Source organism: Rhinatrema bivittatum, chromosome 1, assembly GCF_901001135.1.
Source record: "Rhinatrema bivittatum chromosome 1, aRhiBiv1.1, whole genome shotgun sequence".
Lineage (NCBI taxonomy): Eukaryota > Metazoa > Chordata > Amphibia > Gymnophiona > Rhinatrematidae > Rhinatrema > Rhinatrema bivittatum.
The window spans coordinates 505,522,075-505,546,241 of NC_042615.1; the positions used below are offsets into that span (position 1 = coordinate 505,522,075).

General features: G+C 42.9%; 1 protein-coding gene across 4 annotated transcripts in view; it reads left to right on the plus strand.

Moving 5' to 3' along the window:
- LOC115096099 (rho-related GTP-binding protein RhoA-A) overlaps positions 1–23,751 on the plus strand; it is a 35,049-nt gene extending 11,298 nt beyond the window's left edge. For all 4 annotated transcript variants that reach the window (XM_029610638.1, XM_029610634.1, XM_029610641.1 and 1 more), the window contains 4 exons: positions 2,338–2,495; positions 19,911–20,031; positions 20,160–20,290; positions 22,176–23,751. In XM_029610638.1, coding sequence (XP_029466498.1) covers positions 2,340–2,495; positions 19,911–20,031; positions 20,160–20,290; positions 22,176–22,349 — 582 coding nt within the window. In that variant the 5' untranslated portion in view covers positions 2,338–2,339 and the 3' untranslated portion in view covers positions 22,350–23,751. The remainder of the gene's footprint in view (positions 1–2,337; positions 2,496–19,910; positions 20,032–20,159; positions 20,291–22,175) is intronic.
- Positions 23,752–24,167: the final 416 nt, after the last annotated feature.

Below are 24,167 nucleotides of genomic sequence, written 5' to 3' on the forward strand. Positions count from 1 at the left end.
TTAAAAATACAATCCTAGAGGCGCAGTCCATATGTATTCCACGCATTAAGAAAGGTGGAAGGAAGGCAAAATGATTGTCATGGTTAAAAGGTGAGGTGAAAGAGGCTATTTTAGCCAAAAAAAAACCCTTCAAAAATTGGAAGAAGGATCCATCTGAAGAAAATAGGATAAAACATAAGCATTGTCAAGGTAAGTGTAAAACATTGATAAGACAGGCGAAGAGAGAATTTGAAATGAAGTTTGCCATAGAGGCAAAAACTCATAATAAACTTTTTAAAATATATCTAAAGCAAGAAACCTGTGAGGGAGTCGGTTGGACTATTAGATGACCAAGGGGTTAAAGGGGCTCTTAGGGAAGATAAGGCCATTGCAGAAAGACTAAATTAATTCTTTGCTTCCGTGTTTACTAATGAGGATGTTGGGGAGATACCAGTTCCGGAGATGGTTTTCAGGGGTGATGAGTCAGATGAACTGAATGAAATCACTGTGAACCTGGAAGATGTAGTAGGCCAGATTGACAAACTAAAGAATAACAAATCACCTGTACCGGATGGTATGCATCCTAGGGTACTGAAGGAACTAAAAAATGAAATTTCTGATCTATTAGTTAAAATTTGTAACCTATCATTAAAATCATCCATTGTACCTGAAGACTGGAGGGTGGCCAATGTAACTCCAATATTTAAAAAAGGCTCCAGGGGTGATCAGATAACTATAGACCAGTGAGCCTGACTTCAGTGCCGGGAAAAATAGTGGAAACTATTCTCAAGATCAAAATCGTAGAGCATATAGAAAGACATGGTTTAATGGAACACAGTCAACATGGATTTACCCAAGGGAAGTCTTGCCTAACAAATCTGCTTCATTTTTTTGAAGGTGTTAATAAACATGTGGATAAAGGTGAACCGGTAGATGTAGTGTATTTGGATTTTCAGAAGGTGTTTGACAAAGTCCCTCATGTGAGGCTTCTACGAAAACTAAAAAGTCATGGGATAGGAGGCAATGCCCTTTCGTGGATTACAAACTGGTTAAAAGACAGGAAATAGAATAGGATTAAATAGTCAATTTTCTCAGTAGAAAAGGGTAAACAGTGGAGTGCCTCAGGGATCTGTACTTGGACCAGTGCTTTTCAATATATATATAAATGATCTGGAAAGGAATACGAAGAGTGGATGATACAAAATTATTCAGAGTAGTTAAATCACAAGCAGACTGTGATACATTACAGGAGGACCTTGCAAGACTAGAAGATTGGGCATCAAAATGGCAGATGAAATTTAATGTGGACAAGTGCAAGGTGTTGCATATAGGGAAAAATAACCCTTGCTGTAGTTAGTGTTAGGTTCCATATTAGGAGCTTCCACCCAGGAAAAAGATCTAGGTATCTTAGTGGATAATACTTTAAAATCGTCTGCTCAGTGTGCTGCAGCAGTCAAAAAAAAAAAAAAAAAAGCAAACAATGTTAGGAATTATTAGGAAGGGAATGGTTAATAGAATGGAAAATGTCATAATGCCTCTATATCTCTCCATGGTGAGACCGCACCTTGAATACTGTGTACAATTCTGGTCACCACATTTCAAAAAAGATATAGTTGTGATGGAGAAGGTACAGAGAAGGGCAAAATGATAAAGGGGATGGTACAGCTCCCCTATGAGGAAAGGCTGAAGAGGTTAGGGCTGTTCAGTTTGGAGAAGAGATGGCTGAGGGGGGATATGATAGAGGTTTTTAAGATCATGAGAGGTCTTGAATGAGTAGATGTGAATCGGTTATTTACACTTTCAAATAATAGAAGGACTGGGGGGCATTCCATGAAGTTAGCAAGTAGCACATTTTAAGACTAATCGGAGAAAATTCTTTCACTCAATGCACAATAAACTCTGGAATTTGTTGCCAGAGGATGTGGTTAGTGCAGTTAATGTAGCTGGGTTCAAAAAAGGTTTGGATAAGTTCTTGGAGGAGAAGTCCATTAATGGCTATTAATCAAGTTTACTTAGGGAATAGCCACTGCTATTAATTGCATCAGTAGCATGGGATCTTCTTAGTGTTTGGATAATTGCCAGGTTCTTGTGGCCTGGTTTGGCCTCTGTTGGAAACAGGATGCTGGGCTTGATGGATCCTTGGTCTGACCCAGCATGGCAATTTATGTTAAGACAATCTTTGCAGATTTCTGTGATCTGATGTACAAAACATGATTTGGTTCAATGTAAATATTGGGAAATGTTTTAGTTTATAGTGACCAAAATGGGAAGTCTTTCATGTAACTTCCATAGCATGCATTGTAGCTTGAGCAGAGGGCAATTCACATCTCTCAACCCTAATTCTCTTTTTTCTTTTAGATATGGCTGCAATCCGTAAGAAGCTGGTGATTGTTGGTGATGGTGCTTGTGGAAAGACTTGCTTGCTCATAGTCTTCAGCAAGGATCAATTCCCAGAGGTCTATGTCCCTACGGTTTTTGAGAACTATGTGGCAGACATCGAGGTGGACTCAAAACAGGTGAGCCAATCTTCTTTTGTCCTGGAGTTGTGGGAAGGTTTGTGCTAAGGAACCACCATGGGGATGGGAGTGATCATCTTCCCCCCCCATCTCCCACCCCTGACTGCCGAATCTCCACCTATGATTAAGAAGCTGGAAGGATGGGAAGGAGGATATGGAAAGAGATGAAAGTCCAGTATTTTCCAAGGACAAGTAGGATGGTAGTCCTCTCTCATAGGGGTGACATCAAAGTACCTAGTCAAAGTTTCTAGAAACTTTGACTAGGCACACTGAGCATGCCCTATCCCACACGTCCACATGGGGTCCCTCTTCAGTCTCTTTTCTGCAGAGCGGTTGGATTGAGCTCTAAACTGACTTTTTGCCTCATGGAAATCCTTTTTGTGGTTTTTTAATGTCTCTTTTGAAAGTCCGTCGCCAGGTTCCTCTTGCAACCTCCCCGTAGTGGCCCCAGACAGTTTTTTCGGCGTTCAGGTAAGCTTCCTTTCACATTCGTACCCCCATGGTGGTTGTACCTGTTTTTTCCATCACTGCCCGCCACCAGCATTCCATATTTTCCTGTTTCACCCAGTCATGGCCATGTCTAGCTTCTGCCGATGTACCTGAGAACCATATCTATCATCAGTCCTCATGAGGTGTGCATCGCTTGATGTCTGGGGTGCTGCTTGGGTGCCCAGATGACCCCAAAGGAATGTCTGCTTCAACTCAGCAAGACAGACAACCTCTTTGGATTAAAGAAGTCCATGGCATTGGCATTGGAAGACCTCAGCCACACCGATGGACACTACGCTATCGACATCAGTGAGACTGTCTGTTCCGTCGAGGTTGCTGGTGGATAGGGCCACCAGAGATCGGTTCTTGATCTCCAGGCCAAGGATGTCTAGTTCATCGTCCTCAACTGTGGCACTGGGGAAAGACCAGGGCCACATTGTGGGAAAGTAAAGATGCATCAACACTGGTCATGTTGCTACATAGGGACATGCCGGCTTTTGCTGTGATGACCCCCCCTGTGGTGAGGAATGCCAAAATTGCATCGATGCCCAGGGTCTACAAAGTCCTCCACAGGTCCTGGTGCCAGTTGCAGATTCCTCCCCCTCATGGGTCTGAGAAAGATCTGGCTACTCCTTCCTCCCAGTCAGTGTTGGCGTTGGCAGTGTTTGAGGAGTAGCTGGAGCATAGAGTCCAGCTAGCGGTGAAGCAGGTGCTGCAAGGCTTCGGTCCCGCAGCAGCAGAGCCAATCTTGACCCGCTTCTGGATATCGTGGTGTACTCATCAGTGCCTTACCGACCCAGCTGGCATCAGTTCCCGGGATGGCACCAGTGCTTGGTGCCATCCCGGGAACTGATCCCTACACCATCCCGGGTGCCATCCCTACCGATACGATGGTTGTCACCAGTTCTCAGGAGGAAGCTTTACTGAGGCTGGTAGTCTCCTGTCAATTCCATCAGTACCTGCCTCTTGTATGTTGGCCTAGTGCCCCATCCCCTGTGGTCTACAGTGAGGATGAGGGTCCCTACAACCCCTGGGGGCATGAACAGACAATAGTCTAAGGATTAGGCTGGTCTCCTGTCACACCATTCTCCAAAGGAGTGGAGGAGGTCTGTGCCTGAGGACTTGAACCTTGCAGGGTTTGACAAGGTGATGGCAGAGGCCATCCTGTTCCAGCTTTTGACTGAAGAAGACAACATATGCGCCATCAAAGCATGTGATCATGATATTGAAGCCTTTGGCACCTCCCAAGCAAAAAGCCTCAATGCCATTGATGCATCATACCGATGCCTTGAATCCCAGTCTGTGGACATGATCAAATTACTGGCATCACTTTATGCTGGTAGCCTGAGATCAAGAGCAGAGCGAGATGTAATACCCCTAGTCACTAGAGCCTTTACACCAACAAGGTAGCTAACAGAAGGCTTACACTTAGATGACACATCCAATATGTTCCCTTGTACCTTTTGTCGAGCAGGCCTTCCATTCTAGGGCAAGAGCCTATCTCATTTTCTGAAGAATTCGACCAAGTAACTGAGCTGGTGAAACCATTTTTTTTCTTCTCTGGCAGAGTCCCAGTATTCCCAATTTGGATTAATATACCATCAGAATTCCTGCTAGGAAGTTTGTAGGTTAGATAATGACTACAGGTGACTAGTATATATCACTAACCTTATTTTGTTTATAAAATTGATGAATTGCTTTCCAGACTATGAATTCAGTAGTTTTAAGATAGTTGCTTAGACTTTTGTGAGGTCATCAGTTTTATTGTAGCTGCATAAGTATACAAGGTTTAATATGGTAAATATAATTTTGTTAATTTTTTATAGAGCAAAGCACTTATGAAAAACGAGCATAAACTCATGCGTTATCTGTTAATCTGCACTTGTCAATTATGCAATGCCAGACTGACTAACCCAGAGGTATCAGACATTTCCTCATTGCCAGGAAATCGGGAGAGATTAAGGCCCATTTTGGATCTGAGACCTCTGGACAAACTTCTTCGAGAGGCATTTGAAACTAATTCACTTAGCATGATTTTTCTTTACATCCAAAGGCAGGAATGGATAATGTGCACTGTCTGAAAGGATGCATTTGCTCATATACCATCCCAATTGTGCTACCTTTGCTTAAAGTTGGATTCTTCCACTACCAGTATAGCATGCTCCTGTTTGCTCTATTGCTGCTCTGAGAGTCTTTACCAAATGCCTTGCAGTGGTAGCCGCACACCTGCATCACCAAGTGGTTCATGTTTTCCCATACTTGGAAGACTGTGTCTATTCACAGCAAGCTCTTGAGAAAAAGCATTGCTTTCTCTACACAAGATAGTCAGTCTTTTATACAAAATTTGGAGTTTTGGTCAAATGTAATACCTGCTTATAGGATAAAATCCATGAAACCATGGATAGACTTGTTACAGGAGAGCTTTTCTGGCAAGGGATAGAGTATATTTCTCATTCACAACCTTTCTATGCGCAACAGTCAGAGCAATTATCGTTGCAGCAGTCATTGCACATGGTCCTACTGATTAGCCTTCATGCTGTAGTCTACACTGGGAGTCTATGCTCTCAGTGGGATTAGTTTACTCAACCATTATCCACCACAGTCCAGGTTTCTGAAATGAGTTATTTTTTTGGCAAAACCTCTTGGCAATCCTCAGGATTGAGTGCTGCTTTGTGCTGTTCCTCATTAAGTCTTGCTAGCAAAACCTCAAAAGGAGGGGATGCTCACACAGGATCATTCTGATCGTAGGGCATCAGGTCTTGCAAAGAGCCATATTCAGATCAATCTGCTGGAATTAAGAATGATCAGATATGCTCCTAACACTTTTTTGCGTATTTGAGAGAAGACATCTTATTTCAGACAAACAACCAGGTTGCTTTGTTTTCTGTCTGCAAATAGGGAGGCACAGAATCATATCAAGGAAGCATTAAAGATTTGGGAGTGCACAATTGGACATTGGCCTCTCCTAAATGCCATCTTGTCTTTCAGCAATCTCCATTATGTTGGCAGATTGCCTCCAGTACAGGTGATTCTTGCAACACTCTACAGCTGACAAACTATTCAACTTTGCCTATTAACTTGATTGCATCTGAGCAGAATCGAAAACTAGATCTGAATTTTTTTTTTTGTCTCCCCCCCCCCCCCCCCCCCCCCCCCCCCTGTCCATAGCAGGGCTGAGTTAGCCATGCTGTCTGGGACATCCTCCAGTGGCTTTGAGGGCAGAGCTTCTCCTAGCAGTTAGAGCTTTGCTCTGTGTGGCTGCACGTGTCTTCCCACATGATTTAGCGCCCTCATTCCCTTCAGTCTGTGTGCCACACAGCCTGACTCACATGGAGCAATTTTATCTCCTGACCACAACGAGTCAGCGTGTTGTGACTGCGGTCGTATGTCCCCATGGGCCTGGCAACAAGGGGCCCAGAAGATCATGAGGCTCAAGGAAGGAAGTGACAACTCTTATGCCCTGCCGTCGGTGCGACTCTCCTCCCACACCTTATCAGGGCTGCATCTGGAGCGACCTGAAGCAGAAGAGGGCCTCCTCACTAGGACTCAAGGGTAAGAGCACCATAAGCCAAAGGGTGCTTACACCCACAACTGTCCCCCACGCTCCAGGACTTGCCACAGAATGCGGACGTGGAAAGTGTCATGGGGCTGTGAATAGGAGCATCGGCTGCCCAACGCAGCACCACAGGTGTTTGTTAAAGGAAAAGAGCATTAATTAAAGCGCACATTCTCACGTCAGCATGGCACAGATGCAGAGAAGGTCAGTGTCAAAGGGGCACAAACACTGGCAACCCAAAGGGGTATGAAGCATGAGGTCAAGTACTGGATCCTCAGTCTTCCCCCGAGGAGATGGATTCTGTGTCTTCACTTTCAGACTATCCAGGTTCAGAGGTGTCCTCCACCTCCTCACAGTCTACTCTATCTCCTCTGTCTCCTGGTGAAAAAGGAGGTTCTCGCAGTTGCAGAAGCTGCTCCAAAAGCACACCAAGATTCCACAAGACTGGGCCCCTCGTGACCACCTGTCCCAGGGGCCAGTCTCTGATATACTCCTCGCTGCCATTCCCCTTGCATCATCTGGGTGCACGCACACCCCTAGATTGGAGGGAAAACAGTTGAAGTCTCTGGCTTTGCTAGCCCTAGCAGGAAAGGGCATGGCGGAACAGGCAATGTCTGATTTCTGCAGTTCTCACTGGGCTCTTCGCAACCCTGGAGTCAGGTGGACAGAAACATCAGCCAGCTAGTTCATCTTCCAAAGAAGGCCCTCCAGAGGACGAACCCCATGCGCAGCATTAATTGGAAAAGGTTCAGCAGGCAGGGAGATTGCCATAACCACAATTCTCTCCTCTGCCTGCTTCACATGCCTGTTCTCTGGGTTCATCCACCGGGTTACCATCAGACCCACTGGAGCCCTCCTCCCCATCGGAGGATCTTTCCTATTCGAAGTTGATAAGGTGGGAGTGAGGCTCAACATTGAAACCAGGAAGGTCCCAAACCCAAGAACAGAAGTCCTTGGTGATATTAAAGATCTTTGAGGTGCCAGCCGAACTGATAGCACTGCCCTCCCACAGTGCATTTGATGCGGTCTTGGAAAAGATTTTGGAGTCCCCTTTCTCGACCCTGGTGAACTCCAGGAAAACAGATTTTAAAGTTCAGGATGAGATCTCCATACTATCCTGCTCCCGCCTGCCTCTATCGTGGTGGAAATCCGCCATGAAGGCTAAAAAGACAAGACTCCACTCGTATATGCCTCCAGGTAAGGACAGTTGTTACCTGGATGAATTTGGGAAACTATCCTTTTAATCTGCCATGCTAGGGGCAAAGATACTGCATTATATAGAACTGGTATTGCTGTATCTTTACAAATTCCTCCAGTCCATCAAGCCTCTATTGAGGAAGAGTTCTTTTGAGCACTGGTCTGCCACATCAGATATTAGACATGGAAGAAAAGTTACATCTCCTCCTTACCATCTACAAATCATTGGAGACATTGTCCCAGGCCTCAGTCTGCCATAGCAGCTCATCAACTAGCCCGGCTGATGGCCAGCACCATCAAGGGAGGATGTGCACAAGAAACTGGTGGATCTACCCTGCAAGGGGGATAATCTCTTTGGCGACAAACTGTTGGAAACTGTCTCGCAGCTAAAGGAATGATATGGCTGTTTTGTCCCTAGCTTCTCCAGCAGACCAATCTACCAGCAAGAGGAGGTATTACCTGACTTATCGTAAACAGCCTTCCAGTGATGCCCATACCACCTCTACCCATCATACATGGCCCTGGCATTCCAACAGCAACAAAGGGGCAGCGCCAACCGACAACCCCCACAAAGTTTTTAAAGCTGGGGGGGGCAGAATAGTACAATAGCACAATTTTTCAGTTCCTGGTCTGCAATAACATCTGACCGTTGGGTGCTGGACATTTATTCACAAGGGTTACCAACTCAATTTCAAGCGGGTTCCTGCTCTTCCCCGTCTAGCCAATTCCCCCAACACGGGTGCAACTCTTGCAAACAGTTACCGTTAACTGCACTGCTTACTCAGCAGGCCATTCACGTAGTGCCAGCAGAACAGGGGATTCTATTCCCATACTTCCTCAGTCCCAAAACGTTGGGTAGCCTCTGCCTAATCTTGGACCTAAGGGAGCTTAAATTCCTGCTCAAGGAGAAATTCAAAATGACATCCCTAAAGTCTATCCTTTTCCTACAGCCCAATGATTGGATGTGCTCACTGGACCTCAGACGATTACTCCCACATTCACATACTGTTCCTCATGGTGGTTCCTGTGCTTCTAGTCCAGTGGGCGGCACTACCAGTACAAGGTGCTCCCCTTCGGACTATTCTTTGCTCACAGAGTATTCACCAAATGCCTTGCAGTGGTGGTCCACCTCTGACAAAAGGAGGTCCAACTAAAAACCATGGCTATTTGGCAATGCCTATAATGACCGTACTGAGATCAGACCAAGCAGCCTACTCCATTTTCTCCTCTCTTATTCATTACAATAGTCCATTATGTATTTTATTAATATTGCTATTTGATTAAGAATGTTTCTACCACGTTTATATGTAATTTTAATTTCATAATTATATTGTATTTCCTTTTTAAGTTTGTGAACTGTTGTGATGGTATGTCTGAACGACAGTATATAAAATTCAATAAGTAAATAAAATACCTGGTTGGTTGCTGGTAGCTTCAGACAAACTTACCCTCAGGGTCCAACTGAGAGACATGATTGATTTTTGCTTATAAATGCTAGGACTCAACTACAAGAAGTCATTCTCCAGCCAGCTCAAATCCTTCAATTTATTGGAGCAAGGATTGACATGGTGAAGAGGAAAGTGTTCTTACCAAAGGACAGGGCAGAGACCCTCTGTGTATTAGTTAGACAATTACAAGTATCTATGCTGCCTTAGGCCCATCTGGTCCTCACCATCCTAGGACACAGTGATTAGATTGGCCTTGCATAAGTTTGATTCTAATTGAAGAATGGAGTTACGACATTTTTTCTTCTACTTATAAAGGTTATGATTTCGCCTCGCATAACTGCTTTTCCCGTCTCCCATAGGAGGTGAGGATCGGAGGCATGTTGCTGGTTATGAAACATAAATTCTTCCCACTTATTTTTCAAAAAGGTTTGGAATTCTGGGTCTGAGCTCAAAAAGTTTGGAAATTTCCAGATGTTCCTTTCTCTAGAACCCAGAGCAGTTAGCTCGACCCAGATGGGAGAATGATCTGAAACAACCTGTTGTCCAATTTCTGCTTGGGAGATAATTGGGAAACTTTGGGAGACTAAAATGTAATCGATTCGAGATAGCGAGGCATGGGCCCTAGAAACATGGGTAAAGTCCTTTTCGCCTGGGTGAAGGACTCATGCATCAATTAATCCCAACTGTTGGCATAGGAAAGTCGTTCCTTTCTGCTTAAGTTTTTTCCTCTTTCATTTGTCAATGAAGAATCTGTGGCCCAACTGAAATCTCCCATCAGAAATAAGTCCCCTTGGGAATTTAGTACCAAAATGAGCTGGGAGAAAAAAGTATGGGAGTATTCATTGGGAGCGTAAACGTTACAGATAGAAAGTTCCCTTTCATTTAATAGTCCCTTGATGAAAATGTACCGGCCTTCTTTATCAGGCAAGACCTGGAGTATTTTAAAGTTCAGTTGGATAATGTGTAATGCTGATTATATCTTTCAATCATAAAGAGGAATTTTGGTTAGTTGTTTGAGTTAATGTAAAAATTTTCCTTTTTTCTTTGTATATAAGATCAGATTCAGTTAGATGTTATGTTTGGTGTTTTTATTTGTAACAATGAATACGCATATCTTTTACAGGAACGTCTATAATAGAAAAGTTAAAAATAAATAATACTAGGATAGTTACCCCAGCCTTCTTATTCTTGGCTGCCAAAGAATACCAAGTTCCCACCCAATCGCTACGCAGCTTAGCTCTTTCTGCCGCTGACAAGTGTTTCTTGGAGGCAAGCTATGGAGGCTTCACATCTCCTCAAATGTTGCAGTACTCTTTTTTTTTTTTTTTTTTTTTTTTTTTTTTTTTTTTTTTTTTTCCTTTTATGGGGTATCCCAACCCATTTACATTCCAGGAAAAACATTTTTGTATCAATACCCTATGAATGTGGATAGATGTTTGTTTTAAGCTCCTTTAATGCTATAAATCAGTGGAACCCTCAGCTGGCCCCCCCCTGTTCTGATGGTGTCCCCTTGGTGGAGATGGCAGTATAATTATGGAGCTGCAGATCAGCAATTTTTTGTCAACAAGCAGACATGTAAGTATACAGAGACTTGGTACCTTATGGTTAAAATATAGAATATACAAACTCTGGTAACTGGAACACCCTTCCCACCTCCTCCATGAATCCCTCCCAACAGCTTTGCTCCCTGTAATGCATAGGGGAATGGAGTCATGTGAATACTGTGATTGGATGCAACACCCCACCCTTGTAAGGGTGTTAACTAAATGTATTAACACTAATTCCACCATTACAATTGTCAGCTAGTGCTTTAACCGAGCAGTTTGGGCTGACCTTGTTTGTATTAAGAAAATAAATCTGTCCCCTCCATTGAGTCAAACACAACCAAAAGTCTTATAGGATGAATTGTTTCTTTTCCCATGCAACTATAAGTTCCATATATTCACAATGTAACAAAAATAATAAAGAAGGCATAAAAGTGAAAAAAAAACCTTAAATAATTAAATGTTGCTCTGTCATCTCTGATTTCTCCAGGAGATCGATTAATGCATATAAGGTTAGCCAAAATGAATAATTGTTGGAATTGCACAAATGATAGTCTCTGGGAAGGTGTCTCTCCTTGCCATCTTGAGGGAGGTTTGCTTCTGGCATACTTTTAAGTCTAAGCTCGGAAATGAAAAAAGAAAAAAATAGTGCAAATTAAAAAAAAAAAAAATTAGCGTGGCAATAGCTCAAGCTCTTGGCCCTCCTTAGCCTTCAAGAATAAGGAGAAAATAACAAAGCAGAGAGATACAGCTCTTTGGTCGTAGGCCCTAGCCTTCTAATAAAGCTTTACTCTGAGATAGTTAACACCGAAGACAAAAGCATAGGTAAATTATACCTAGTGTGGATGCTACTGCAAGTAAAGCAGACTGTTTCATTCTTATCCATTTGACTGAGATATTAAGTCTACAACCTTCCATATGGTTGTAACACTAAACAGAACCATAAGTTCACTTATTTTGGCTACTCTAACTTCATTTTAGGATCCTCGTGCTGGTAGCGCAACCAGAAACCTTTGAGCTTCACCCAGGAGCTCAAAGGTTTTAGCTTGACTGTCATGCCATAACCATAGCTTAGCGGGGTAGATGAAAGCAGACTTTATTTGTCCCTTAAATAGGCTGGAACAGACCAGGGAAAATGTCTTCCTCAGTGCCATTGTCTTCGAGTAGTCTTGCATGATCCAGATACGGTGCGATTGGAACGCTAGTTCTGGGTATTTCCATGCAGCTTGGACAACTTTTGCTTTGTGTGCATAACTATCCGCGGTTGCGTTTCGGTAGTTTTTTTTGTGACTAATCGGTGTGCTCTTTCAAAGTGAAGCTGGTTCTTAAATTCAGGAAGATTTAAGGCCTCTGGAAGTTTCCAATAATTCTCCTAGCTTATAGTCTTCAGTCATTTCTGGGAAGCCTAAAAATCTTAAATTTGAATGCCTCGATCTGTTCTCCAGGTATTCTAGTTTAGATGCTTGTTCTACATCTTTTTCAAGGGCCACCATTTTAACAGTTGCTTGGAGGGAATAATATAAGACCGATATACGTCCTTCCACTTGTTCTATACGGGGACCAACGTTGGCTAGGGCTGATTTCACCTCCTCAGTTGGGTTGAGATCCCCCTCCAGCTTCTTGTCCAGTTGCTGATCTGACTACCTCTTTAATTTGTCAGCATATGTCGTTTAGAAGCTGATCTGCAGCTCTGTCATTTTGCTAGTGTCGCTGCTGCCATCTTGTCTTCGGGGCCTCAGTGTTTCTTTTTCCCTTTTCCCTCCACGAGCTGGCATTATCGGAGGGGACTTATACATATGTTATCAACATGTGTTGATATGGTTGCCGTAAACTTTACTCGTCAGAAGGTCGGTAAAACCTCTGGAAAGGTGAATCGTGGCAGTGTGGTGCCCAGAGCTAAGGAAGGTATGGATCATAAAACCAGAGGTCCTATACTAAATACTTTGTTTCACAGAAAAGATTTTTTATTAAATAACTTTATTCATAAATTATCCTCCTCTAATACATAGGGATTCCTAACTAGACAATATATAAAAATTGTAACCAATCATTCACTACCCCCAATCATACTAACCACGCATACCTACACAATTCCCATAACCCATAAAACAATCCCCCAACATGATACTACATCAACAAATATTTTATGTATTATCTCATACAATATATATCGCACTCCCTCAAAATACTGTGGAGGGAGTGCGATATATATTGTATGAGATAATACATAAAATATTTGTTGATGTAGTATCATGTTGGGGGATTGTTTTATGGGTTATGGGAATTGTGTAGGTATGCGTGGTTAGTATGATTGGGGGTAGTGAATGATTGGTTACAATTTTTATATATTGTCTAGTTAGGAATCCCTATGTATTAGAGGAGGATAATTTATGAATAAAGTTATTTAATAAAAAATCTTTTCTGTGAAACAAAGTATTTAGTATAGGACCTCTGGTTTTATGATCCATATATGATATAGACGGAGGCACTGCACTATTTGTGTATACCTGCAGAGCTAAGGAAGGCACATCTTTCCTAGCTCATTCACATCACATGACTCTCTGCTTTCTTTTTTAATAAGTACCTGATCCAGTATTGTCCCTTCACTTGTCTGAGTGCCCTTGGAAAAGAATCTGACAGAATGCTCCAAGCTACATCCAGCAAGCTAAAATCACCCACCAAAATAGTGTCACCCCTTCATTCCCACCTTTTTTGGGGATCTTCAGCCAGATATCTCTCCAGCTGCTCTGCCTGAGTCAAGTCTGTAGATCATAGTGATGTAGATGGAAGTACCACCTCACTTCCCCACATCCCTGTATTAGGTTGCTTTTTATATGCTAATGTGACAAAAGTAGCTCAACTTTTTACCTTAGACAACAATGCTTTTCTATTTTAATTACCCCTATAAATATACTTTTTAGTAAAAAAAAAATTTTGTCCAGATCAATTGAATGAATGTGCTTAAAAAAAAAAAAAACCCAAGCCAATATGCTGTGGTTCTTCACTGCTTTCAGATTTCTCTATTTTTGAGGGTTACCTAGCATTAATTTATTTCCATGGTGTTGGTTTTGCAAAGTGAGATTGGAAATAGGACCTTACCTCTTATTTCATGTAGTCCATACTTCCAGCATTAATTGTTATCAATCAGGATTGGAAAGACTGGGGTGCTGGTCACTTTAGATTACCTAAAACTTTGTAACCTCTTGGGTAGGCACTGCCCCTGCTAGGCCAAATGAGATCTGCAACGACAGAGTAATTGTAGATGAGGAAAAGCTGCTGGGAATGGAGGGAAGATGCTGGAGGAAGGGGAGAACAGGGTCAAAAATATAATAGAAAACAAAATAAGCACAACTATCCACCCCTTTAAACCAACCCATCTTGTTTTTCTCATGTTTTATAGACAAATTCTTTAGTACCCAAGCTTAAATTATATTGCTACCCTTGTGTGTTGTTTTTATTACTGGTCAAGCATATTTACTCTCTGGAGCCTTTCTCTTGAGGATTCACAATTTGAAGAAAAGGAATGATACATTTTTGTGGATGTAACAGTTACACTTTTTTTTTTTGTATTATACATGATTCAAAGGAAGGAAACGGGGTAAGAATTCTTGGAGAACAAGCAGGATGCTTGTGGGAGCCCCCACAGCCTTTATCTTTTCATGGAGCCAAGGTTATGTTTGAAGTTTTTCAAAAGTGCTTGATATGCTGAATTCTCATGCAAGGCCTCATTCTCTCATTTCAAACCTTAGTGTTACTGGACATGTCTTGTCTTTCAGTTTGAGGCTTTATTTTTCATCTGCCACTAGGTGATCCAGCAGCACTGATTGGAATTTTGTTAAAATGGAGCAGTTTGAATTTTATCTCCATAAATGTTTTGACCAGTGGTTTTGAGACATGATGTATTTGCACCAGGAGCAATCGAGGATTCCCATGATGGGTGTGTATGTGAGAGGACAATGACATCTCAGCATGTTCCATGTACAGTAAGACCCCTAGAAGAGGTCCTTCCTTAGTAAAGCTGATGGAGAAGCTCTTCAGGAGGGTCTTCTTGTCAATTGGCATTGACTGACTGACCCAAGAGCTACAGAAACTGCTGATGGTGCATCAGTTTCCCCTTGACACTGAGCACAGATAAGGACCGGTAAGATAGATCATTGTCTAGTTCGTTCCACTCTTTCAATTCTTGCATTGAGCATAGGCCAAGAAGCATCTGCAGTGGTATGTCTCTGGTATGTGACACTGGGAGAGGGTGCATTCTGGCTGCTGACTTGAATCCTGCCAAAGCAATGGTTCCCAAACTTAATCTGAAGGACCTCCAGAGATGTGAGGTTTTCAGGATATCCACAATGAATGTTCTGTTTTGTTTATCTAATGTTAGTTCAGTCTTTATCTGTAAACTGAGGAAACAGTAACATTTCCAGCACCGTTTAGTTCCATGTAAAACGATGTGATATGTCAAATCGCATGTCGGAATATAAAAATAAATAAAATGAATATGCATGAGAATTTGCCTGATATGAAGGCAGTGCATACAAACTTTCTCATGCATATTCTTTGTGGATATCCGGAAAACGTGACATCTCTGGAAGTCTTCCAGGGCATGTTTGGGGAAGCTTTTCTGTAGAGAATGGCTCCTCCTTGCACTATTCTCAGTCAACAGCTTTCAAGGGTCCAAATGTCAGCCACTGATTGTCAAGTGATTCAGGAAAATGTCTCCTGCTTCCTGTGTGGTATTGGTATCGTCTCTGTTCAAGAAAGAACTGGACAGAAGGAACCAGGAAGCCTTGCACTGAAAGAGGCATTAATGGCCTTACATGACATCCTTGCTAGAGACTTCCTATGAAGAGGCATAAACATTTAGATACTGCTGAGCTCATTTTAATTCCCAGTGCATTGCAGAAAGTCAGAGTTTAATCCCCAGCAGACAAGCACAGTCCTTACTGAGGCCTTTTTCTGTTAGCCAGGTATGCTGCCAGCTCACTGGTTTGGTTCAAACTGAGTATTTGAGGGCAAGGCTATGAATGTAGGAACTTCGATTTATCAGAAGTCTTTCCTCGGACCCCTCTCCTTTACCGGAAAGGCGAAGGTCTTCTCCAGAGGATCTCTCCTTCTTTGATTTTTAAGAAAATGGTAAAGGCCATGCCATTTGATTTGCGAAGGAGGGTCCAGGCCAAAATACTTTTACATCCTCCAATTTGTGAACCCCCTAAAGAGATTGTAGTACTCGTCCATGAGATCTTCAGGCTATATAGATGAGAATGTGGATACCTTCTGATCCTAGTGAAAAAGGCAGATGCAATAAAATATATTGCATTCCGAAAGCTCCCAGATTCAAGAAGCAGCAGATGCCAAATCTAGCTGTTGTAGATGAATCTGCTCTTAAGCCAAGAAGTCTAGAACCCACTTCTTGGTGATCCTAGGGAGGGATTCCTATCCCTTTTTCTCTTTGGGAGAGGATTTATTAGGAAGTTATGCTCCAAGCCTGCATAGCTTCTTACCAGCTCTTTATGAACCAATATGAGAAACAATCTGCAAGATGTAAAGGGGTTGTCTGAGCATCTCATTTAAGCAATGGGGATGCTCTGGAGTCACTAGTGGACAGATTCAATATGAGAAAAAAAACATGGTCTGGCTGACACTTTTTTTGTTTTAGATATGACATTCAGTGTTTCTGCAGTGAGTATTGGTGTCCTCAGGCTTGCATAGCTTCAGGTTTTAGACCTAAGGTAGAAGAATATCCAGACTGAGTTTGAGTTGGGTCCTTGACCAGGGAAGTAGCAAGCCAGATATTCTATGAGTGGGGTACTACTGTAATAGATCTGTTGCCATCTCTGAACAAAAAGGTCCCAAACTTCAGCCCCAGAAAGGGGTACATAAGGCAAACAAACCTCAGGTGCCTTGTCCCTAGATTATGGACAGGGTGTTCGGTATGCTTCTCCTTCAGTTCTGGTTCCAAGAAACTGGGGACCATGATCCTCATAGCCCCCTATTGACCAATGACAGATTTGGTTTCCCTTCTTTCATTCTCCCCCCCCCCCCCCCCCAGGAGTTGTCCATCAAATCAGGTTAGAGAATTCCCAGTCTCAACTCAGGAGTGGGAATGTTGCATCCTTCCAAAACAAAGTCCCTAGCTCTCTCAGCCTGGATGTTGAGAGGGTAGCATTATTTTCATTGAACCTATCTGTATCTCTCCATGGTGAGACCACACCTTGAATACTGTGTACAATTCTGGTCGCTGCATCTCAAAGATATAGTTGCGATGGAGAAGGTACAGAGAAGGGCAACCAAAATGATAAAGGGGATGGAACAGTTTCCCTATGAGGATAGACTGAAGAGATTAGGGCTGTTCAGCTTGGAGAAGAGACGGCTGAGGGGGGATATGATAGAGGTCTTTAAGATTATGAGAGGTCTTGAACGAGTAGATGTGACTCGGTTATTTTCACTTTCGAATAATAGGACTAGGGGGCATTCCATGAAGTTAGCAAGTAGCACATTTAAGACTAATTGGAGAAAATTCTTTTTCACTCAACGCATAATAAAGCTCTGGAATTTGTTGCCAGAGGATGTGGTTAGTGCAGTTAGTGTAGCTGGGTTCAAAAAAGGTTTGGATAAGTTCTTGGAGGAGAAGTCCATTAATGGCTATTAATCAATTTTACTTAGGGAATAGCCACTGCTATTAATTGCATCAGTAGCATGGGATCTTCTTAGTGTTTGGGTAATTGCCAGGTTCTTGTGGCCTGGTTTTGGCCTCTGTTGGAAACAGGATGCTGGGCTTGATGGACCCTTGGTCTGACCCAGCATGGCAATTTCTTATGTTCTTATGGAGGATGTGCTTCATTCTTTTTGGCTTCTAAGGATTCCTTGAGTAAACTTTATGGTTTGAAATGGAGATTTGCCTTTTAGACTGAGTTAAAGGCGATTGATCCTTCTGTTCTGCACACAAACTACTTGAATACCTTCTACATCAGAGGTTGGCAATGCCATTCCTGGAGTTCCCCTAACGGGTCTGGTTTTCAAGACATCCATAATTAATATGCATGAGATGTGCAATGGAGGCAGTACTTGCAGATATACATCATGCATATTCATGATGAGTATTCTGAAAACCAGACCAGTTTGTGGCACTCCAGAAAGGGAATTATCTACTTGTGTTCTACATCTTTAGTCTGGTCTGAGGACTAACTCAAGGTCCAGCTTAGTGTAATTGGCACATTGCCACTATGTAGGAGGAAAATCTCTGTACAGCCTTTAGGCCTTTAGTTTGATTTATGCAGAGCTTGTTTAAATTAAAGCCACCTGCTGTCAAGAGACCTTGATGTGGTATTGGCCCAGCTGATGAACTCACTTTGAGCTAATGTACCTGATTCAGGTCACATTTTTGGTGGCAGTTTTCAGCATGCAGTTGATGAGCTGGGCTCCAGGCCTAGTCTTTCTATCTTATACAAAATTCCTTTGACAAGATACCTTTTCTAAGGTAGTCATACAATACCCAAAGGATATTTGACAACTACGCTCAATTGTATACAAACTTTATTAGAAAATTCATATAACACTCCTCATTCTACCTATACAAAATCTATCTAACACACATGCATCCCCATTCACACATACTAAAAACATTTAAAATATGAATCTTAGACATTGTGACCCCAAAATACATTTCACCATTTTACAATAAATATAAATTCCCATAAATATGGAGACAATTGATTACTTATTTCTTCAAATTTCTCGCACGCGCCGTAGTCTACTCATTACTGTCACTGTGCAATTGTCCCGAATTCACCTAAATATAAAGAACAAGTTATTTCTTATATCTCTTCAGATTTCTCGCCGCTGTTTCTTTAATACTGCGGCCGTGAATCAATACACGCCGCAGTCTGCTGTCAAATTGTCCAACAAAAGATCTTTGTTTCTCCCCTTGCTTGGGGCTTCCTCAGGGACTTATTCGAAAAAAATACCTCATCAATCCATGACACATTCTTCAAAATTCTAAAAAAACCAAACAAAATATAAATTAATTTCTACCAACCCCCACAAGACTACACCAAAATCATGTCTAGTTAGATATTGACCTAGTAGTACTGAAAACCAGTACTGAATATTCACCAACTTTATATCCTGATTAGAACTACGATTTACCAACTTCAACAACGCTTTTCAAAACAGCATCTTCATCACTGTGCCATCTGCACAAAAATCTATATGTCAACAGACAAACAAAAGCAGCATTATGAAGGTAGTGTCAGAATTTCACCTTGACTCAATTGACCCTCCAACATTCCTCCCCAGGCTGCATGTCCTCAAAAGTGAGCAAGAGGTGCATGGTTTGGAATGGATTGAAGCCCTTAAAGTCTACCCACTGCCTTTTTTCATTTGACCACAACAAACGTGGAACAGCCATTGCCAAGCACACCTTTTCTAATTAGATGATAAATTGCATCTGCTCCTGCTATGCCCACATAGATATGATTTTCAGTTGACCAATGTCAAGGCTTAGTGTTGGAGCCATAGCTGCATTGGTAGCCTACCTGAGATTGTCCTCAATGGAAGAGATTTATAACACTGCAATATGGAGTTCTGTGTGCACATTCATTTCTCACTGTTTTTAGGGATAGGGACTCCCAACATGGGAGGCTGTCAGTCTACCCTAATTGAGTGTGGGGGTTTTTTTTTTTTTTTAATCTTTTGCCTGTCTGCCCCCCCCCCCCCACACTGTTGAGCTGGTGAGGACTTAGCATCCTGCTTAGAACACCTGTTACAGGTGAGCAACTTTGCTATCAGAGGACAACAGGACATCAATCCTCATGAAATTCACCTGCCTCCCGTTGTTCACTGTAGTAGCTATGCAAGAAATGAGGGGGACCTTGCCTGGCATAGTGACATGGGTCGTGCTGTTCATGGTCAATCAAGCATGCCAAAACCTTCTAGAAGACTTGTGTGTAATGCCCTACACTGGGTTTTATCAGATGAAGTTGTCCCACTGGGGAGTACTTACATCTTGCAGGTAAGTAACTTTAGCTTTCTCATCTGTAATCATCAGCAAGTAAACAAGCCCAAAATCTGAATTTATTAAAACATTTTTTATATTCCAAGTCAAAGCGGATTACAAAGGAATAAAAACATACTTAAATGATATCTAAGACCAGTACAAACAGCAATAAACCAAGTTCTCTTACAGGTAGAACTGGCACTCTGGGACACAGCTGGACAGGAGGACTATGACCGCCTGCGACCCTTGTCCTACCCTGACACAGATGTCATCCTCATGTGCTTTTCCATAGACAGCCCAGACAGCCTAGGTAAGTACCAGAGGGGAGGGGTGGCTTCAGAAAGAGTATCATCCTCTGAGGGGAGGAAATAGCTTCCCATTCTAGTGGAATGAAATAGTCTGTACCTGTTAACAATCTCTCCCCCACACCTTTCTCAGAAAATATCCCAGAGAAGTGGACCCCAGAAGTGAAGCATTTCTGTCCCAATGTGCCCATCATCCTGGTGGGGAATAAAAAGGACCTGAGAAACGACGAGCACACCCGCAGGGAGCTGGCCAAGATGAAACAGGTGAGGGGGGTGGGTTTGGGGGGCCTGCCACAAGATTTCTTTGCTTTTGAGAGTGGACCAGAGGTTTTATTGCTTTTTTGATTTGTCTCCTAAACTGGGCTTTGCTCCATTTTGGACCGAGCTACCACAGTCCTGATCTCTGCTAGCCATTAGCTGCCTTTGGAGGTCAGTGTGCAGAAAACTATTCTAGTAAGGCAGGAGCAGGCACGCCTCCTCTCAAATATTCTCTGCATCACAGGGTTTCTTAGCTTTTCAGTCTGAAATCCTGGGAATGGATAGCAGAAACTAAAACTGCATCTGATTCATCCCTACCTCTTTGATATGTAATGCATCATAGGAGCTTGAGGCTTTGCAAACCAAGGTGACTGCACTTCTATTCTTGTTTCATTGCTATTACTAGTAACATAGTAAATGGCAGGTAAGGACCAGTCATCCTACCCAGTCTTATTGTCTGTCTGGTTCTTTATCACTTTGGATACATGAGCCTATAAGTTCCCATACCAACACTAGCTCCCCTTCCCTCTATCCCCATGTTATTTACTCAACCATATTCTACTATTTTCCTCTGTTCCAAGCCTGATTAAATTTTACAGTGCTGGCCTCTTCTGCTAGTAGGTTATTCCAGGCATTGTCATTTTTCTGTTTTCTTACAAGTCCCCTACTTAATCCAACATTCAGGCCCCATCCCATAGCTTACCACCAAGCTTTATAATAATTCAAACATCTACCAAAACTGAGGGTGTCTTAACATCTGGCTACCATGCACTTGATGGCAGGGTTGTATCCTGTTACTGTAGCCACCTTGGAAAGACTGATGCAGCAGTACCCCTGTTAAGGTTGTAACCTTAGCTGCTGTGTTTTGGTATCCATTTGCAAACGAGCATGTTTTTCCCTCAAGATACTGAAAATGATCAGTTATTTTATCAGATACCCCAGGGGTTACTTTACCATCATCAGACTGGACTCCCTTGACCACCACCACGCAGTCCTATTACTGAACCAGTTCTCACCCAGTTTACAACTCTCACTTTCCCTTTCCTGCTGTCTGGCTTACTATTAGCCTTCTGTAGGGTACATCTCTAAAAGTAATGTCTGGTCTGCTTGCTCAAGTAGCAAGTACTGCACACTACAATGGTAGGGCTCTGGTTCAATCCACTCCTGCTCCCTGGGTCGGCTGGGACTGGGGATGCTGTGGAGATAGAGTGTAAAGGCCCCAGGGGGGGAGGAATCCTGGTCCTTGCTTTTAAGGATGACACCTAGTGGTTGGATTCAGGACTCATGATTGTAGGGTTCTAGAAGGAGCCCTGGTGCATGGCCCCCAGCCCAAAACAGCCATTGCAGTGACCTGAAGAAGGACTAGGTATGTGGATGGGTGGGGGAGAAGAGAGAATATAAAAGAGAAAAATGCTAGTTAGAATGAAGGCTCATGGGCCTGATCCCAGTCCTGGTTCTGAATGAACTGTAACTACAAAGGAGCAGGAGGGGGATTGCATATTAAAGTAATATCTACTGCACCTCCCTGATCCACTTTTGTTATGTCATTAGACCTCCAAATTTGATAACGTTTTCCATCTGTTGTCCTATAATCTGTTTGCTCAGGATTTCAGAAATTCCTCCAGGATTTACTTACTAGGGAAATGCACTCATCATACCTAGACCACTCCCCTGAAGTCTCTTTCCTACTTCCAGGGACCTGCTGGCCCAACATAATTCAAACTTGAGACAACTGGAGCAATTGCCAGGAGGGGGTGGAAAGGAGTCTTCTGTGCTTTAAGGTTGAGAAGGTTAGAGTATGTCAAACTCCTCTAGGACCTTGGAGTAATCGCCTGCTTAGGTTTTCAGTCTGGTTCTTCCCTTTTTATAAGGTCCTGTTTCAATTTTGTAGGAGCCTGTGAAGCCAGAGGAAGGACGGGACATGGCCAACCGCATCAATGCCTTTGGCTACCTGGAGTGCTCAGCCAAGACCAAAGATGGTGTGCGAGAGGTCTTCGAAATGGCTACAAGGGCTGCTCTGCAAGCCAAACGTGGCCGTAAGAGAAACACTTGCCAACTCCTGTGAAGGACACACAAGGAAAGGGGGAAGATACTGAGGGGCAATGCACTTTTCCACTTTTCACCTCCCCTCCCCAAGTTGTATACTTTTCTGGCTCTTCCTCCCCCCCCCCCCCCCCCATCTTCCCCTGACTGCTGCTGTCAGGATGCAGAGGGTGTGTGGCAGTAGCAGCAAGGGAGGAGGTTGATATATGATCTCTTGGGAGGGGAGGAAATGGGGGTCTTCTGTTGGAGTTCAAACTGAGGCAGTCTCTTGCCCCTCCACAAATCTAGGGGGCTGATCCATTGTCTCTGCATAACTTGGGAGTGGTAACTTTTGTAAGTGTGGGGACAAACAAAGGAAGGTCCAGATTGCCTTCTGCTTCTCCCCACACCCTTGCCCCATAGATTCCAGAAACCATTGCCTCTTCTGTGTCAAGGACAAAGATGAGGGAAATGCAGTTCCCTAGTAAAGAGACTAGAAAATGTAAAGATATGGTTAGTGGCTCTGAGGAAGTTTCCCTGTAGACACTTCCTTCCTTTTTTTATAGCACAAGCTAACGGGGAAATAGATCTGAGAGCTTTGTGACCATATGTAAGGTGATGCCCCAGAAAGTCTTTTCTAAAGGTATTTTTCTACTAATGCAGCAAAGCAGGGTTGAGCATTTGCATCCCCTAGCTTTTGTGGGCAAATAGTCACCATGTGGCTGGCTTAAGTTTGATCAAGGTCAGAGTTTAAGGTGTAATTTTTTCAAAGGAGTGTGAGGGATTTCCCTGGTCACTGCCTCACTGTCCCCACCCAGGCCAGCACACATCAGATCTTCACAGCTGCATTTGAAGGTCTTGGTTTGAACTAAAACTTCTGTAGCTGATAATGACCATAACGTTTCTTGCCCTGGGCTCCTTAGCATCGTAAAGCATGTGTGTAGGGGAGCAGGACCAAGAATACAGAAAATCATTTGCTGCTTCCATGTAGCCAGGGTGACACAGCCGCAGGGGATGCAGTTGTCAAGAGAAGAAAGAGGATCTCTTCCCACCCCCACCATCCATCACCGCACAGTATTTGTATATGTGATGGCTGCAACTAAGCAATCGGCAAGATGTCTGGTGTACTGAGCTTATAATAGCTGCACTACTCAGTCCCCCTCTTTCTTCCCCTGCCTTTCAAGGACTAAATCTTTTTCTAGCAAATCCTTTAATGATACTGATTTTAAAGGGGGAAAAAATGTACTTACATTAAAAAAACAAAAAAAAAAAAAAACCTGACAGTTGATCCTCAGCAGTTCTACATGTTCAGACTTTTTTTTTTTCCCCCTGCTTTTATTTTCACATTTCTGGAAAAAAAATTTGTTCACTTTACAAATGTACTTACTTGAACAGTAAAAAGAAAATGGAAATTATGTAATAAATTGCTCTTGTGGTTTTGGGCATGAAAGCTTCCCTGTATCTGATTGGTTTCCCCAACAGTGGGAGGAGGAAGGTAGTACATAAGTAGATTTAATTTTAAAGTGTTTATATGCTGCATAATCCAGTGCCATTAGAGGCTAACACAAAAAGACACAAACAATACAGTTCCAGGTAGTGCCAGTGCATGCCCTGCTTCTTTCTGATTGGTTAGCTGTGACATGGTCCAATGCACCTCTGCCAAGTCAGAGCTAACCAATCGGAAAGAAGCAGTACCTCCCTAACAGGGTGGGGACCTCAAATCATCTGAAAGCATCATTAGATGTGTGTTAAATTTTTCTTAAAATGCTTTCACAGTTGCCTCTGTTCTCAAGGGCTCAGGTAGCATATTCCATAAACTGTCTTGCCACCTCTGAAGGAATATCCCAAAAAAAGTTGCCAG